This window comes from Dreissena polymorpha, chromosome 7 (assembly GCF_020536995.1).
Source record: "Dreissena polymorpha isolate Duluth1 chromosome 7, UMN_Dpol_1.0, whole genome shotgun sequence".
NCBI lineage: Eukaryota > Metazoa > Mollusca > Bivalvia > Myida > Dreissenidae > Dreissena > Dreissena polymorpha.
The window spans coordinates 96,470,036-96,489,268 of record NC_068361.1 but is presented as its reverse complement, the minus strand read 5'-3'; the positions used below and the strand labels follow the sequence as shown (position 1 = coordinate 96,489,268).

General features: G+C 33.5%; 1 protein-coding gene and 1 long non-coding RNA gene across 2 annotated transcripts in view; both read left to right on the top strand.

The window, feature by feature from the left end:
- Positions 1-5,879: 5,879 nt before the first annotated feature.
- On the top strand, positions 5,880-12,974 carry LOC127839129 (uncharacterized). The gene is made up of 3 exons (XR_008030172.1): positions 5,880-5,984; positions 11,763-11,863; positions 12,764-12,974. It is a non-coding gene; the product is annotated as an uncharacterized LOC127839129 (long non-coding RNA).
- A 959-nt stretch (positions 12,975-13,933) lies between these two features.
- The window catches only part of LOC127839117 (transient receptor potential cation channel subfamily M member 2-like), a 203,909-nt gene continuing 198,609 nt past the window's right edge, over positions 13,934-19,233 (top strand). The window contains exons 1-3 of the mRNA XM_052367319.1: positions 13,934-14,087; positions 14,362-14,490; positions 18,345-18,581. Coding sequence (XP_052223279.1) covers positions 14,374-14,490; positions 18,345-18,581 — 354 coding nt within the window. The 5' untranslated portion in view covers positions 13,934-14,087; positions 14,362-14,373. The remainder of the gene's footprint in view (positions 14,088-14,361; positions 14,491-18,344; positions 18,582-19,233) is intronic.

The window sequence follows — 19,233 nt, the reverse complement described above, 5'->3', positions numbered from 1 at the left end:
TGCATTCGCCTAAATGTGCTTTCCTTATGAATCTACACGCTTATACTAGATTCTGTGTTCAATATTCTAAACTACCGAAGTCACACAACTCTGAATTATAAAGTTTTAGTGCTTTTGAAGCTGCAGCATGTGCAATTAAAATAAATATATTACTTTCTATACGCTACAAATGCAGTTTGTGCAAATTCAGCATGAAAATATCAATGCTTTTTGAAACTACTGATATAGTGACATTCATAATGTCAGAAAATAATTTGTATTCAGGATCTTCTAGCATAAACAGTTATTGAGAAGACAACTGTTAAAAGATCAGATACTTAACGGCAGAGGGTATGTTTTGCCTCGGTCAAAACGCCTGTCTAGTATATCAATTATATAGATATTTCATTGACACTTGAAAACATTAAAATTGTTCACGCATAGCCTGGGTATTTCTTTTAATTTCATTGTAAAGTTATTTTTCACAACCTTTTGCGAACTAGTTTGAATATCAATGACGGTGATACATGTATATCAATTTGAAATCATCATAAAAACCTCACAAAATGTAGATTGTTTGTTAAAAAAGTCATTGATAGTAATACATGTCAAACAAAAAACCTTTATATACGGCAATATATAATAATAGATAATATTCTCTTTAGACAGTTTTTTTTGTTTTTATTATTACCTTTATTGTTTTCACCAAATCGAGAAATTGTTATAAAACGTGTTCTCTGTTTCAATATGATAACTAATACTCCTTTGTCATGTCAGTTCAGTCGTTCGTTTTAGCTCTGCAATTATTGTCATTCCGCGAAAACGATTTGATTCCTTGACATAAAATTAACCGTTTTAAATTTTGTTTTAAGAAGAATATTTCAAAAACGGTACTTAAATATTAACGTTTTGAGAACAGCATACTCACGTAATATTCAATAGATGACACTACAAGTATAATTCGCCTTAATGTCCTTAGTTATATAAATTAAAATATAGAGTTTCAATACATTTAATGTTCGCCTTTATCGTTAATTATAATTATTGAAACACCCCAAAACGGCTAAAAAGATAACCAGTACAACTACAAAACGGTCATTTTATATAAATAAAACCGATACTTGCGAGTATTCGTCACTACCTTTCCAAGTATACGTATCATGATTGGCCTCCATCAAATTGGTTTGCAGGACCTTGCAACGATTATGGAGTTATACAGATAATGAAGGCGCGTCCAGTTCGAGGCACTATAGTTGGTAATATGATTTTTGATGCTTTATCTTTATTTAACAGTTAAATGTATATGCTACAGTAACATTTTGCACTATAAATATAATTTAGACAGTTAAACACATGATATGGGATTTATTGTTAATCATTACACAAACGTCTAGTTAATAACATGAGTTTAACAAGAATCATGTGTTATATCCCGAAAATATATTGTCTTGTGGCCAATGAAACGTTTTAATAGCATTCTCTTTTTTTACAGATTCATAAAACAAGGTTATCCATGACTAATTTTACAATTGCAATAGCATTAACAAAAAGATACTTGGTTTTATAAATATACATACAGGAATTATGTTTTTTTACAAAATATATGTATGCATATTTGTCATAGGAATTATGAAATAAACAGAAATCATGAGATCATCAGACAGAGTATTGTTATTACAGTGACAAACGTAACGGTGTAATTACACTAAAAAATACCACAATTATTACCAACTGAGATACATGTCTAATATTAAGCGAATTATGGCTATAAACCATGAATAGCAAAGATCATGCCTCATTAAATAGTAATAAATAGGTTGCAATGTTAGCGTACAATGTAAGTTACAATTAAAGATGCTATTAAGAATGTTAAACGAAAACAAATGTGTTTTTTTTTATAGCTCACAAACATTTTAGCTTCCAGATTTGACAAGTAAGGTGCCTGTATTGAAAGCCACGTCTTAATTAACAAAACATCAACTAATAGGACGGTTATCTTCAAGACGCTACCAAGCGTTATTCATTCAAACACAGTGAAAAATGTCATGTTAATCACAAAACCGTTAAAATAAAATGTAATATTGACCAAAATGAGCACGGTGATGATCTGACCAAATTCCATTTTTAAAAAACACATTAGAATATTATCATTAAATATGTATTGTTAATTCGTCATTGGTACTTTCCAAGGAGTCAAATAAATGTTTTAGTTTTCGCTTTATGGTATTCTACGTTGTAACAAAAATATCCAGTACACCTTACGGGATTATGAAAAATACATTTGTTAAAGCAGCCTGGTTTCCTAGTTAATTGGCACAAATCAACATGGTATTGTGGCGAAGTTCTGCCACTTTTCATTCATACACTGTATGATCTGGCAAATATAAAACTTTCGCTTAATCCACTTTGTCATATTAAAAGTTTTTAAAAAGTGTTTGTTGCACTATTGTCAATTACCAAAGGCAAAACAACAAATCTGCAGAACGAATCAGAAAGAGATTTGGGTGTCATGCGATGGTTGACCTTTAACCTCACCAAAGACGCCAACAACATCCATTGATAATAACATTATAAAAGGGCACACATAATTGGGATTACTCATTCATCGTTTTGACGGTTGCTGGAAATATTGACGTTTCATACTGTTAATTAAGTTCCAACAATTAATGTCTTGTCTAAAAGCAATCCGTTATTCCATCATAAACAAAATTGATACATGTAAATGATATACTACATAATATAAAGAAGTAAGTAAGAAGTAAGATTTTTTTTCGTACACAAATTATTAACATTTAAATTCATTAAAAAACGCACATTTAAACATGAATTTTACTCTGGACAGTTAAAATCTATCGTTTCATTATGGTACAGAAACGTAATTCTCTTGCTGTGTTTGTTTAAACTGAACACCTTTACATTATTGTATGGATTGCAACTCACACTGGTGAACACACAGCAGCTTCTCCTAGTATCACATCTTAGACTCTTGAGAAAACTAGAAAACCGTGTTCTTGACGAAGCTTCTAAACAAGATACGCAGCCAATCCATTTTTGGGTAGAAACTAGTGCAACACTCAATAGCCGACGGTAGTATTAAGCCCATTTCATAGACATTTTATCCATTTTGCCGACGACAACCGTTTTGATCGACTAGCAAATAACGCTGAATCCTGATATTTGAAAATTTCCAACGTGCCTATAAAAAGAATTAGATGCTAGTTTCATAAACGGGAATACTCCATGAAACATTATCACGTGAGATTAGGATTGTTTGTTTAAACGCGCACGTCGTTTTTCAAGGTGGGTGACCTTTTGTTCATACATACAGACACTATATACAACGCGACTTTAAACATAAACATGATTAAACGCCGGATTATCGCCGTGGAAAGCTTTCGAGGTCTGAACAAGTTGATTTCATTCTTGACCTCTTACTTAGCACAACCAGCTATGCGGAATAATTATAGGAATTCGGCTTGATTCATTTTATAAATTAAGCGATTAAAAGCAAGTCACAATGTCGGAATCGAACCCCAAACGGCCTTAGGATCCAAGTTAAAAAAATTGTTATTCAAATTTTGTTACACTCGTGAACATGCTCAGTTAACCATAGATCTTTGAATATGTGCTTAACAACTTGTTTATGGCTTAATCACGGCCACAACTCGTCAGAAATTAATATCTCGCGAAGCAGACGATGTTGTTCGCGTTGATGTCGATTTAAGACGAGCTAAGGTCGATGTTAAGACGTGACAGGACGCAGGGAAACTCGCAACGGCTTTGGACGCGGAAACAAGTCTGAACTGCTCAGCACTTTATACCGCGGACAACCACGGGTAATACACGTGATAATTCGTTTTCCGGCAGTTATTAAAACTTTGGAAGACGCAGAAAGACTCGAACGTTTAGCGGGCTGTCACGGGCAGAGCACGGTCATCGGACGGGTGTTTCGGTATCAGGGAAATGGCGTGTTTTTTTGCGGCTTATCACTGACAAGAACTGACGCCTCTAGCCTTACACATGGCTGGAAGTGGTTAGCCGTGCTTAAGCATTGTTTCAGATGTGGAACAGTCGCCGACGGCCAGACAAATTACAAAGCACAACCAAAGCACAACCAAGCCAAAATCGACCAGAAATTACCACTAACGACCACGTCCCCAGATTTTCAAAGCGTTTTGTACGTGATTAAGCAGTAATTGCTGTATGACCGGGCCTTTACATCAGATATTTATACAAATGGACGAATGTAAGATCTAACGAACATGTAACATTTTACGAATACACGAAATTTCATGTCAAGCAAATAAAATAAGTAGAGTGTCGGCGGATGCCCACGGTCTTTTGAGAATGTAAATTCCGGAACCCATATCGAGGAATGTTATTTTTGTTCAGTGCGGTCAAACACAAAAAAGTGTACATAGTTATGCTTGCAAAAGATTTATTGCAGCACCACAGAGCATTTATATAATAATGCTATATTATAGACTGTGGTAGAAATAACATTCATATTTATGCATGGACGCGTTACTAAATATTGGTTACGTAAAATTGAAATGCTATATTCCAATTATGTTAGAAAGTGTTATGAAATGTTTGCACAATAAATTAGGTTATACGAATATGTTATCGAGTTCGAGTTAACAATCGACCGCCATAAGATTTCGATATCTATCGAAACCTGAAGAGGTTGTAAATACAAATTCAAGTTATTTCTAAAGATTAAAGAACAATTTTGTACAATAATGGTTTGAGTTATATAGAACTTAATCCTAACTGAAACAACCAGTGGTATGAACGTGAACTTTGAAACCAAACTATATCTCAACGTTTCAACTGTTGTACGTTAAGAGGCGCATATGTGTTTGAACGTTGACCTTTCAGAAAGGTATTTGTGAATCTAAAGCGACAGATAAAAAAATAACAAAAGCGTTGATGCATAGTGCACACGATATATATATATATACATTAAGTTTAATGAAAAGTCGGGGAATGTGTTTAAATATAAAAAGCATAGTCAAATGCCCTTAGGTTTTCACCTGAGACCCAAATGAATTTAACGTTGACCGCGCACAGCGTAATGGATCCGCAATGTACGAGTTCATTCTGCTCATAAAGCTGCATTGTTTTCGCGGAGCCGGCATTAATAGAAACAATCCTACCAAATTAACTTTTGAATTACAACTGCAATTGCTAAAACTATAAATCTTAACTAACGACATTATATCTTTGTTTTGACAAAAGCAATGATTGTTATTCATTCAGTTTATTACACTAAATGGTATTAAAACAATCAACGATTCTGCGTTTAATTTATATGAAATCATTGTCCCTCACGTACAAACATCATTAGGCTAAACAAATTGACGATCTTTTTAAGCTGACATGTAGGTAAATATATCTAACTAGCTAGCTAGGAAAATTTGGTATTTGTAAAACAGTTAGAACAAACTGTGCTTATGTTTTTGACATAACTTCAATAACCTCAATATCCGAGAGAGTATTATACATAAAATGACTCAGGGTTCTCAGTTTTTAAAATTTCACTAAAACTTGAATTAACCATAAAAAATTCAAAGACGAAGAAGAATCATAGATTAAGCACCAATTAATATGGTAGTTAAACTATGTTTAAATATGTGTGCAATTCTTGTTCCTTCAGACAAGGAAGTGTATGACCATTGGAAGCCTCATCCTGACGTCTCCTCTAACCCAACGCAGAAGAACAGGTTCTTTTTTAATAATATTTTGTTTCTGAAAACATACATTTTACAGTTTTACATACACGCATGAACATTCACGAATTTTTGCTCTAACAAATGTAACTGAAGGAAATATGGTTTCAGAGTATATGTTGTGGAGAGAAGAAAGAGAAGAAAGGTGTCAAGGTTCAGGTTGAGTCTATTGAGTCCCAGAACAGGTTCTTGCCATACTGGCATTACTTGTATTTGTGGGCTTGCATGATGCGTAAACATAAGTTGGCGGAAATACTCTTGCGAAAAGTGGAGGTAAATAAGTTTACATTCCTGTTTCTAAACAATTGCTTCTAAGCTGTGTTCATTATATAGCATTTAAATACGGAATAATACACTAGTAAAACTGTTCCCAGCGTGCGTTTAAATCAGTGGTATCCGTTATAACGTATAACAGAAGAGTGAGAAGCGAAATAGCGGAACCACTGGACTGCTACACAGCGTAATATTAGTGTTAATTACACTCGTTCGAATGCTTCAATATTCTTCAATTTCATAAATAGGTATTTAAATACATCACTTATTTCTAATAATAAGTCAGGCTAGTATGTATGCTTGTCCAATCACCAGGAAACTTCAAGAGAACATTTGTTCAAGTGATACCTCGGTCGAGTTCGAAACTGGGTCACGTGGGTCAGAAACAATGTAACTTAGTCAAATAAAAAACAAAAAACTAGTGAACACTCTAGAAGCCACAATAATCTTCCAGACTTCGTGAACCTTTAAAACTGAGTCACGTGGGTTTCGAAAACTACGTAACCAGTCAAAATTAAAGGAAAACATTTTTAACACTCTAGAACCCAAATGTCTAGCCCAATGTGTATGAAACTTGATCAGAGCAATGGTCCTATAGATATAATGGTTTAGTTCAAAACTTGGTCACTTGGGGTCAAAGACTAGGTGGATAGATGTAATTGAAGAAAAGGCATGTGATAATACAATTACACACATTAAGGAATAGCAATAAAGAATAGAAAAAAACAATGCAATAGACATATCTGTCGAAATTAATTAACGAGACAGTATCAATATACATAATAATATACTGTTCGACTAATAGATCAAAGCAAACAAATACATGTTCTGACTAAACATTTATGTTAAAAAACTGTTCCAAATTGTTCTTAAAGTTGATATTTGATCTTTATTGAAAGCAATTATCTCCTCAATTTTTAGCCTATTCTGAAGATACGTGTTAAACGGATAAATATTGGGAATGTTGTTCTGATACTTTTTTTTATAAAATATAAAATTTTGCCAACAATATGAAAAAGTTGACAATCTGTGATATTTTGGAATGACCAATTGAAAAGTTACGAAAGCTTATATGTTCATAATCAAAATTTGAAATGCTCGGCAAATTCGATATACACTTTTAAATTGTTCAAAACCTGTTGAATTATAGGCTATCCCTAAACATATGCATATTTGTATCTACTGATGCTGGATAAAACGCACAAATTGGAATGTGTTGAACCACACTGCAGTAAATAATTTTTGTAAGGAATAATTTGCATAATATATTTATACTGAAAAATTCTTATTTTTGTGTCATGGGTCAGTATAAACGGGTGAGTAAACAGTTTATTCGTTTCAAAGTCTCTATCAAAACATAATAACCATTTTGGATTTGCCATGATTAGATTGATTTGCTTCATCAGTACGACTTTTTGGTATACTAATTTGCAGATTTTAGTTGACTCTGTATCCGATGAAAGTAAATTTGCAGGTGGTTGATAACTTATGTCTTCAGTTGTCAGCTTTCATTCCAATCTTGTGGCACACTTTTATAAGACAATAGTATTTCAGAAAATCACTGTTATTTAACCCGTACAAGTTTTGTAATTGATAAAAACTATAAAATTGCCTCGTTCTATAGTCATATATTTGTTCTACATGATTTTTTTTTAATACACGAGTTGTTCCAAATTATTTCTTTTCCGATAGCTTTAATGTAATTTTGTGCGTAGACCTTATTCAAGACCTTTAATATGTCTTTTAAGAACATTGAACGAACTTTAGTGTGTCTATATCGTCAGGTTTAATGTTATTTTGTTAAATGAAATAATTTCCATAGCTTTGCAGAAGAAAACTGTATAATTTCGTTATTTTTTATTCATGTTGGTGTATAAATCGATTAACCCAAGAAGCTTTGAAACCATCCAGAGCTTTCTATATCAATCATTTTCAAACCGCCATTTTTATATTCTTGTATAATTTGATCACGTTTAATCCTGTCGTTCCATACAAATTTGAACATAGTTGTTTTTAAAGTTTTAATTTAACTGTCATCTGGTCCTTCTAAAACTGTAAATGGGTTTATTCGTTTTGTCAATGCAAAAGTTTTGATAACTGTGATTTTTCCTATAAGTGAACGATTGCATTTTTTCCATTTATGTTAACAGTGTTCAAATTCCTGATTCTTTGTACATATATTGTGTTCAGCCGTTACATTTGTATTGTTGTATATTATTATCTCAAGTGTGGTCGCGCTTTTACAGTCTCAATGATTTTTTTTAATGTGGACATTTTTTATTTTCTCCTTATAAATGCACATAGTTTCATTACAGAGCATTTATTGTTATTCAATTTTAAACCTGATTAAGTTGTGAATTTGTCAAGGGTAATAATTAACTATTCAAATGACTTTTGACTGCCGTCAAGCAGAAAACAGGCATCATCAGAAATAATGTTTGTTTGAGTTCGATATTGTCTATGTAAATTCCTTTTTTTGTATCATGTCTTATACAATTCGCTAGTAATTCAAAACATATAGGGCAAAAAGGGACAGGCGTGCCTCACTCCCTTTTTGATGTCAAAGAAATGAGAGAAATACCCATTATTAATTACACAAGATTTTGGATAACTATAAAACAGTTTCACCCACTTTATTAGAGATTGATTGAACCCAATGCGATCTTAACATTCATAAATACAATTATGGTCTAAACTTTCAAAGGCTTTCTGAAAATCAGAGACAAAGATCATTACTGTTTCATCGGCATCGTTTATTTTATCAATGACTTCATTCATCAATATATCTTCCTTTTATGAATCCCGTTTGTTCGTAGTTATACGTTTTTTTATGAAAAGGTGTAATTCTATTAGCTACAGACTTACTTTCTATTTCATAGTCAACATTTAACAAAGAGACTGGTCGCCAATTATTAAAAATGAAATATCTTTAGTGAAATAAGACCTTGTGTTTGAAGTTCGGTTAAAGTTTCTGTTTAAAATGAATTATTTATTGAACTGATTAAGTATTGTTTTATGTCGGTCTAAACAAGTTTATACAATTCTGTTGTTAGTCCATCTGAGCCTGGGTTTTTGTAATTTTGTTATGTCTTTCAATGCTTGAGAGCATTCATATTCTGACAAATGGTCGGGGTATTTGTCTCCATCATCGTTTGATAATTTTACATTATCTTGAAGAAATATGTAATGGTTTTCTTGGTCCAAATTTACATCAATAAATCAATCATTAAATATACTTATATACACAATAAAATGAATATTTGCTAGATATCTTCCAGTTTATTTAGCGTTATATAGAAATCAATCAATCTATGAAAATTAATAAAATCATTAAACTATTTCTATCACATCATACAGCCTCCGTGCGCGAATGAGAAGATCGATAACGTGTCAGTGTGATTTAGCTACTCGTTGATTGCAGACGCATTTGCTAGCTTTACAATTTTATTCCTTAAAAACGGGGCTTGTATCATGGTTTTATTTTGGCCACATTTATTAATGATAATACATATATTTGGGTGATGAAGTAGAAATCCAGTCTATAAAAATTACAAATTGTCCACTTGAATACCAAGTTGAAAATATTTGCTCTGCGTGAAGTGCTCACCAGTCACCATATGTCAATCAAATTCCATTAGTCAAATATGGAGTTTATGTTATTTCTGCTTTTTATGTGTCTACCTGTTTTGAAGTTTTTTTTTGTCTGGGTTTGGATTGTAATGTATTAAAATCACCTCCCATTAAAAAAACACTCTAAACGTCACATTTGTTTCCAATCTTCACGAACTTTGTCAGAATATTTGTTCAAAGATATCTCAGTGGAGTTTGAACTGGTCCACGTGTTATCAATTACTAGGTGAGTTTTTACCGTAATGAAACTTGCTGATAATATATGTTCTAATGATTATTGGTCGAGTTCAAAATACTTAGTGAAACATCGAGCGTGAGAGCTGATAAAAACAGTTAATTCTGGTCTCAGGTAAATGACCTTAAGCCTTTGGCTTTATTGGTAAGATGATATTTCATTAATAATTGTTTAAAAAACAAAAAGATTCTTTATATTTTTCATTACAAGAAACCAGTTTTTATTATAAGAGACGTTCAGCGCATTCTTGAGATACATTTCGATTTAATATTCTTAAAGTAACATAATGTGACTTCTGTTTTAGTAGTACGTTCTTTAAAATGTAACATTAAATTAAAGTATTTTTTTACAATTGCACAAGTGCAACCATCACCCATCAGTCTTGCTATGATCACAGCTACATCTGGATTCACTTACAACTTAAGTTATAATTGCAGCAAATGTTTCAAGGCATATGATCAAATGGCTTAAAATCTTTTGAAATTCTTCTCAAATTTGAAACTTTCACAAATATCTGAAGTTCTGTGTCTGATTTAAGAAAAACACTCATTGCATGTGGGTGCATGTGAGGGTCGGGAACGAACAGACTGCTTTGGTTTCACCCCGCAAAAAAGTCCACGCATGCATTTTGCATGTTCCGAGATTTATCATTGTATGATTGTCTCCATTACAAACTACGTAATGACGATCGATTTAAATTTAGGTTTATGTTTCATCTTTTGTGTCCATTTTTCGTTCATGTTTGCCTGTCTACGGTATACATAATGAATAATGATAATGTAGGCAATTGCACTGATTGTCATTAAGTTATAAACTCATAAGGTGTATATATCTGATAAGATTGTACTGTTGATTGAAAGTGTAACCGCAGGGGGATTATATCGTTGCGAGTCGTTTGAATTTCTTTTGGTTGCTCTAATAACGTTTTGTTTTACTGTAAGCAAGGTGCAGGATCAACGGGGTTTTTAGGGGTTTACACACGGGCTAGGCAGAATGTAAAAACACCGTAAAGAACTTTATTTCTAAACAAGAGTTCGCAATAAAATACATAGTTTAAGCTTTGCAAACATATAGTTGGTGAATACTGGCTTGAGAACGCTAATTTTGACTTTGGATGGACTTTCAATACCCATTTTATGTTTGGTATTACCTTACTTTTCTGATAAACTTAATTGTAAGAAAACAGGCCAATTGGTTTATTATATTATCAAGTAAAATGGATTTAGGAATTGTGCTAGAAACAACCATTGATCAAGCTTAAACGCGAAAACATACCAATTGTTGATTTATAACTATACATCAATTGCAATTATAAGCATTTTCGTAGGTGTCTTCTTCAATATGATCGTCAATCCATCTGTGATTTCGACCTTTAATAAATCGTTATACACTGTGTAATAATTCAGTTCACTAAATGCAACCACTATGGGACCTTAATGCCACTGAGACTTGACAAACATTTGTTTACTATTCCGTGTGTCAAGTGGTATATCAGCAACTGAAAGCAACAAATATAAAAACTATCGTTCACATGTATATCACTCAGTATTTTTATCACGCTGTTATTCTTTTTGGACTAAACATACAATCATTTACTCAGCTGGATAAAAGTTGTGTTATTCACAAATGTAAGTAGGTCTTTTTTTTCTGTGTGGTAAATTTAAATATATATTGTGTATATCTTTGCAAATTACATGGAATTCCTATTACCAAGGGGTTGTTTGGTTAGCAATTTCTACAAGGGGAATTTTTAAATTGTTATCAAAAACTGAATCAACTTTAAGATAGCATGTCGTTTAGATTAACTTTCCCCGCTATATTAACATTTTACATATTATAGTAAATGGATATTAACTGCTTATGCATATTGTGTTTGAAGGATTTGACCTCACATTCAGTTTTATTGTTTTCAGAATCCGATCGCCATGGCTCTGATAACATATAATTTGTTGAAGGCTGTGGAACGACAAACGGACGACAAAGTGCTAAAGACTGAAATTCAGAAATACATTAAGTATGTATATATACCATTGAAGACATATACAGCGCTTCTTTGTATATAAAGTATCTATAAAAAGATAATAGCATTTCTGAGTGAGAGGGAGTGGGAGAGGAGGAGGGGAAGGGGAAGGGGGAGAGGGAGGAGAGGGGAGGGGCAGGGGAGGGGCAGGGGGAGGGGAGGGGGAAGGGAGAGAGGGAGGGAGAGAGGCAGATATATATAAATATATATATATGTGTGTGTGTGCGCGCGTGTGCGCGTGTGCGCGCGTGCGCGCGTGTGTGTGTGTGTGTGTGTGTGTGTGTGTGTGTGTGTGTGTGTGTGTGTGTGTGTGTGTGTGTGTGTGTGTGTGTGTGTGTGTGTGTGTGTGTGTGTGTGTGTGTGTGTGTGTGTGCGTGCGTGCGTGCGTGCGTGCGTGCGTGCGTGCGTGCGTGCGTGCGTGCGTGCGTGCGTGCGTGCGTGCGTGCGTGTGTGGGCGTGAATCCAATAACACATTTGTTTTCGGATGTTTCATGCGTAGCAAAATATAAAAACAAATTGGCTCTATGCATTTAATGTACTTGGTTTTTGTTTTTGCGATCAACAGTGTAACATTTGGTTACAATAAATAAAACCCATAAATTGTGGGATAAGCAATATGTTTTATGACATTTGTTTATAAAATGCAATAATTAAGCATATATATGTTTCAATGCTTGTTTAACATTGTTGTTACTCCAGCTTGTTTAATTATAATGTTCGCAAGTGTTTATGTACGTTTTAATTTCAACATACATTATGTTGTCACAGCCAAGACTTCCAGTTAAAGGAAGGTTGGTACTGTTATTAACTTGCGTATACATGGCACGTTAGTGATACTATCTCTCATTTAATACCAAACGAAATTGATATTAATTGATGTGCATTTTCATTTAGAAAATCATCTGCTATGGCGACGGGTATTCTAAACGAATGTGCCCAGAGTGATGACACAAACACGAATCAGATATTAACGCTAGAGATACCAGTTTGGCAGAAGACATGCATAGAATTGGCTATAAAATCAAAACACATGGATTTCCTTGACCAGCTAGCAGTCCGCAATCTGTTTGGATCTGTTTGGAATGGAAAACTCGAGGATACAACTACGTTGAAGGTAATCCATTTTATAAAAAACTTGTTTTTAATTATTTACGAAGTTAATGTATATGTTCTAAAACCATAAAGCACATTTTTAAATAGCCCGTATATAGTAAAGGTAATTTCCTATTGCCATCTAAAAAAATGCACATACACCAATCGAGTGCTTAAGAAAGATAGAGTTTTTACGTTCTGATTTTTATAATTCTTTCCCAAAGATTATAAGGTGCATAGTATTCACATACATGTTGCTTAAGAAATCATGTAATATGAAAAGTAGTTCAACTAATGCTAAGCGTGTTTATGTTTGCGATTGTGGTTATAACTACATTTGTAAAAATATTTAATAATCATTTGACATTGATATTGTCGTGCATGTAAACATACCTTGTTAACAGAATCACAATAAAAAAAAGTAAAAGTCAGTTTTCAAACATCACATCGCATACTACAAACAAACCAAATTTTCGGTAAATATGTATTTAAATTGGCCTCGGGTGATGCGTTTAAGTGTTATACCAATCAAAGGCGCTTTACATATGTCCAAATAAGATTTCTAGCGACATTTTTACACTTATCTGCCTGGAAAAGATCTTCTACGTGTATCGTCCTTACTAGACGCAATATAAAAGAAGTTCAATATGCTCCTAAACCTGTTTGGAAATACAAAGAAAAACGATGGCGTGATGTTTTCGATGAAATCAATACACATATAATATATAAATACACATGAACAAAAACATTTAACAAATTAAATGTAGTAACATAATTAGCCACGACAGATATGTGAGTATGTATTAATTTCTTGAGTAAACTGTGTTAATGTATTCGCTTATTGTATATGTTTATAAGAACAACCATTGCTTTATTAGCATCCGATATTGTTGCATCTGATTCTGAAATTATTATGATAATTAAATCTGTTTATGCTTTGCTATTTCAGTTTTTCTCTTGTTTAACGTGTCCAGCGTTATCGCTAAAACTATTGAATTACAAAACGGACAAAAGTACGACCCAGGACAACCCAGTCGAACAAACAGCACCGAAAAAGATCTGTGCAAACCTTAGCAAGATCAAGGACTTCTTACAAGCTCCAAAAACAAAACTTGCGTATAATTTGGTATGCATATTTATACTATTACAAGTATATATACTTCATGCACTATTGTGGACTCACATTATCTAAACCTGCTTTCAATTATTAAGAATTGTTTATTGCTGGTTATGGTTAAGGCGATTATTTTTTGCAACGATAACTTATTACAAACATATGACCCTCTTTCATTTTCCATTATAAACTATACATGAACATAAATTTATAAAGACAATAATTTGTAATGGCAACAGACCATGTGTCTATTATCAATTGTATCTAATACCTTGTTGATCAACAGATATCGTATGTGATGTTTCTGAGCCTTTTCGCGTACGTACTGCTGTTTGATCTCGCATCAACGATCTCGAACTTGGAATATGTATTGATGACATGGGTAATGGCTATACTGGGAGAAGAAATAAGACAGGTAAATAATAGAATAAAAAAACACAAATACAATGGGTATGTGTTAAAAAATGTAAATACCAAAAGAATATTTGACAACCCCATTCATCGGTAATTTGTGTTGTGTGAGGTAATTTCCAACATGATAGTTTCGATACATAACATAAACCACCAGAACGATAACCCAATTTGTTTCACTACAAATCTTCGAAGAATATGTTGTTTTGCTGCTCTATATTATGCATACATTATTTTCATTTCACAATTGTTTTTTTCGCACGTCAATACACGAGAAATATACAATATGAAGAAGTGAAACTCCAGACGCTAAATAATAGAAAACATTCGCCAAATGCCTAAACGTTGTTTTCAAAACATAAGAATCTCCGACGTTATGATTTATTTCAAAATAGTCTATATTTTATAGTATACATTATATTTGAAAAATTGTGCCTTGATCTTGAGGAATTATGTACCGAATACAAAAGAACGTTTCAGTAAAACACGATAATAGAATACTGGAAACAAGTTTGTAATGAATGGTTAATTATCTCCCATCGCATTGGTGCTTTTAAAACATTATGACTACTCATGGGACACAACAGTCAAACACGTACGCGTATAACTTGTTAATAGTTTAAGGCAAAGTTAACTGCTTTTTTATCATAAACTGTGGGTGATTTGCAAACATTGCTTATCCGCTTAGGCTTCTGCCTAAAATAAGGCTGCAACAGAGACTATACCGCTTGGGTCGTGACTACATAGTCATGTGGTGTAACGCCGAGTTTTGTTTCTTCAATAGCTAAGTTAAGGATCTTACACTGCTCGGATGCTAAGAATTCAAGATTTGGTTTATATGCCCAGTTGTGCTCGTTACATTTGGTCTGTTATGACAGAGTTTGGTTTCCTACAACGGATACAGATCCCAAAAAGGCTTGGCCATTGCATACAGACTTGTTGAAGATATAACACGTACTCGATAACAAAGTATTAAATGTATGTTGTGTAATGCAAACTTTAGTTACGACACCGCTCGGGTTTGATCCGAGCATGGTTTGCTACATTGGCTTATGGTGTTACGCTGAGTTAGGTTTTTGACGATGCTGCTTCAGCATCTCGTCTAAGTTATCACACCATGAAACAAAAATGCACAATGGCGACCTACCTAGAAGACCGAAAGAGTCCGATTGAGTTAGCGCAATTTTTTCATTCGGCATACCTCACTTATTATCATTGAAATATGGGAAACAACAACAACAATTGGCAAATGCAGACGCAAATGTTAATAAAAATATGTAACAATTGACAAATAAATATTCTTATCACAAGTGTTGATCTCTTTGATAAATCATAATAAAACATATAACCAGATTGCCACATATGTCATATGTTCTGAGCCTTGTTCTGAGAAAACTGGGCATAATGCTTGTGCGTAAAGTGTTGTCCCGAATTAGCCTGTGCAGTTCGCACAGGCTGACTGAACAGGCTATTTTTGAGATTTCTTTTGGAATAAACATAATGGTGAGGCATAATTATGCGTAAAGTGTCGTCCAGGATTAGCCTGTGCTGACTGCACAGGCTTTTTTGTTTTAATAAAACATAAGGGTTAGGCATAATTGTGCGTAAAATGTTGTCCCGGATTAGCCTGTGCAATCCGCCAAGGCTGACTGTTCATGCTATTTGTTTTATTTTTATTTTACTAAAACATGAGGGTAAGGCATAATTGTGCGTAAAATGTCGTCCCGGATTAGCCTTGCTGTCCGCACAGGCTGAATGCACAGGCTATTTTTTTTATTTTAGTTTTTGACTAAAACATGAGGGTTAGGCATAATTGTGCGTCAAATGTCGTCATGGATTAACCTTTGCAGTCCGCACAGGCTGACTGCAGAGGCTATTTTTTCTTTTTTCTTTTTGTATTTTTTAACTTCAACATGAGGGTTAGGCGTAATTGTGCGTTAACTGTCTTCCCGGATTTTTTTAAAACCTATTTTTGCGATGCTGCTTCAGCCCTAATTTTTTTTCGTACCCAATTTTTTTTCGTACCAAATTTTTTTCTCCTATCAAAATTTTGTTTTTGGCATAATTTTTTCGTACCCAAAATTTTCGCACCCAAATTTTTTTTCGTACCAAAAATTTTCGTTCCCACATACACAATTGCTGTGATGTAGATAAACTTAAATTGATGCTTTTTTATCAATCCTCTTTAAAAGCATCGTCACACCAGTACTTTCAGTACTTTGATTTCCAAATGCGTAGGTTAGTATCCTATTCTTCTCGGCTGCTACGAATGCAAGGTTTGTTATACATGCCCTGTTCTGCTCGTTACATATTGTCTGTTATGCTAAAGTTTGGTTTCCTAAAAAGGTTAAAGATCACATAAAGGCTCGGTCATTGCATGCACACTTGTTGAAGATATAACTTGTACTCGATAACAAAGTATTTGTTTCAAAGTTTTGATTCGAGCTTGTATTGCTACATTGGCTTATGGTGTTACGCCGAGTTATGTTTTTTCCAAGTGCGTAGGTTAGTATCCTACACTTCTCGGCTGCTACGAATGCAAGGTGTGTTACACATGCCCTGTTCTGCTCGTAACACATGGTCCGTTATGCTAAAGTTTGGTTTTCTATAACGGTTACAGATTTTAAAAAGCCATTACAGTCAAAAGCATGAACACGTGCTGAAGATCTAAATCGCATTGGGGTAGCAAAGTATTTAGTAAAATATGATGTCATAAGCTGGGGAAGGCCCACAGATAAAATTATACAAATCGTGTTTTCCGTTGTGATCTCAAACGCACGCTGTAGAGAAAACAACAAATGATAACAGTTAAATGGCTGCATTATATTAATTATTTTATTCTATTGAAGATAAAACATGGCTTACAAAGCACAAACCAAAACAAACTTCGATGCAATAGGGCTTGTATATGTTGAATTTATTTGAGGTCTAATACTATTGAACTTTAATATAATCAACGATTTTACTTTATAAATATCTATCCGTTTTTAAATAAATATATGTTTAACAACGTTTATCTCAAACAATAAATTGTTTTTTTAATATAAACTACTATTATGTGTGAAATGAAATCCATCGGAATGGTTTTGCAGGTAAATCGTATCATAGACTTGTGCTTTACCTAGTTTAAAATTATATTAATATCCAATAGACTTTTGATAAGTATTTTTTAATTCGCAGGAATCTCTAAACGGCAGGGGAACATTTTTGTGTGTTAACCAGAAAGTTTACATTTCCGATCATTATATATCAACGTATTATACTTAATCACTTAAGAAGTCTCTTACATGTGCCAAAATATAAGGATATCGTTGTTAAATTCAGCATAATCTACTACGTTTGCGTACATACGTCCAATATTTCTTCTTGTAATCACCTATAATTTTAACTGAATGAATTGCCAATTGAAATGACACATTTTTTTCTGCAAACCTACCGTGTGGGACAGTTTCCCAATAAAGGTTTGAATCGAGCGTCTAGCGAGATTGGACAGAACATGCATATATGTATTGGTTTAAGCTGGGAATGCATCCAAAAACTACCTGTTGTCATTAAAATTGTTGTGGAAAATTATGTAGAAATGGAGTTTTCATGCAATTATGTTTTATTATTTTAAATATATTGTTCTGTAAAATAATGCTTAGCTGCTTATTTGGCGCGTAAATGTAGCTCTCAAAATCTTAACTCTACGTATTAGGCATTGGTAGATCCATTCCCGATATTGATTTGATTCTTTATCCGTAGGGTTTGTGAGACAATATTACAACTATATCAAAAGTACACCCATATTTTCTATCAGAGACCTAATACAAGTGCTTATTCACCATATAGACGTATTCATGTGTGATATGTTTCCAGATGGCTACGTCGAATGAGAAAAAAGAGTACTTCTCGAATGGATGGAATATCATTGATATGTGTACAATCGCCATGTTTTTTATCGGATTTGGACTGCGATTCAAACACTTTCAAGACGCGTTGGATTGGCCCAGAGTCGTGCTTGCTGTCGATTTTGTAGCGTTCTTCTTCAGACTGATCCACATCTTCTCTGTTCAAAATGTCCTTGGTCCCAAACTTATTATGATTCAACAAATGGTACGTGATGTTATATGTTTTTATTATATTATTGTATAATGTTTTAAATTAAGCCCTGTACGCCAGATATTATTACAGCCATAATGTTACTGTAACACGGAAACGGCTGCCTCAGTAACTCGAGCGCTGGACAGTAAATCCGAATTTCTTCTTATCACCGAGTTCGAAGCAGCTCATCCCAGCTTCGTTTATGATACATTATTTACAGTATCTTTACATGAATTCATCACGTTATATAGCTTGGTTATATGTCGGTAAATGTAAACTGAGTCAGGAAAATTGTGAGAGACGTTCTATGTCATTATGCTGTCATACAGCTAAAATCGAACAACCAAACGTTTAACATACTAATGAACATCAACGGATAAGTTCGTTAAAAAATAATTAAATCTTCATAGCATGCTAGATGTTTTAGTTAATCCAAATGAATAGTATATCCAGTGAGATTCGTAAGCGTGTCTAAATGTTACATAATAAATACCATGCATTGTTACTATTAGAAGATCTTCAATCAGTAGCGACATGGCAATAGCGCAAAGCCACTATTTTCGGTTGTGTAGTTCATGTCTAAAACCTGCCAATATTTTTTAATGCTCATATTAGAAAATCCTTTTATAAAGTGGTTCATATTTTTTTTTATGGAAAATACGTT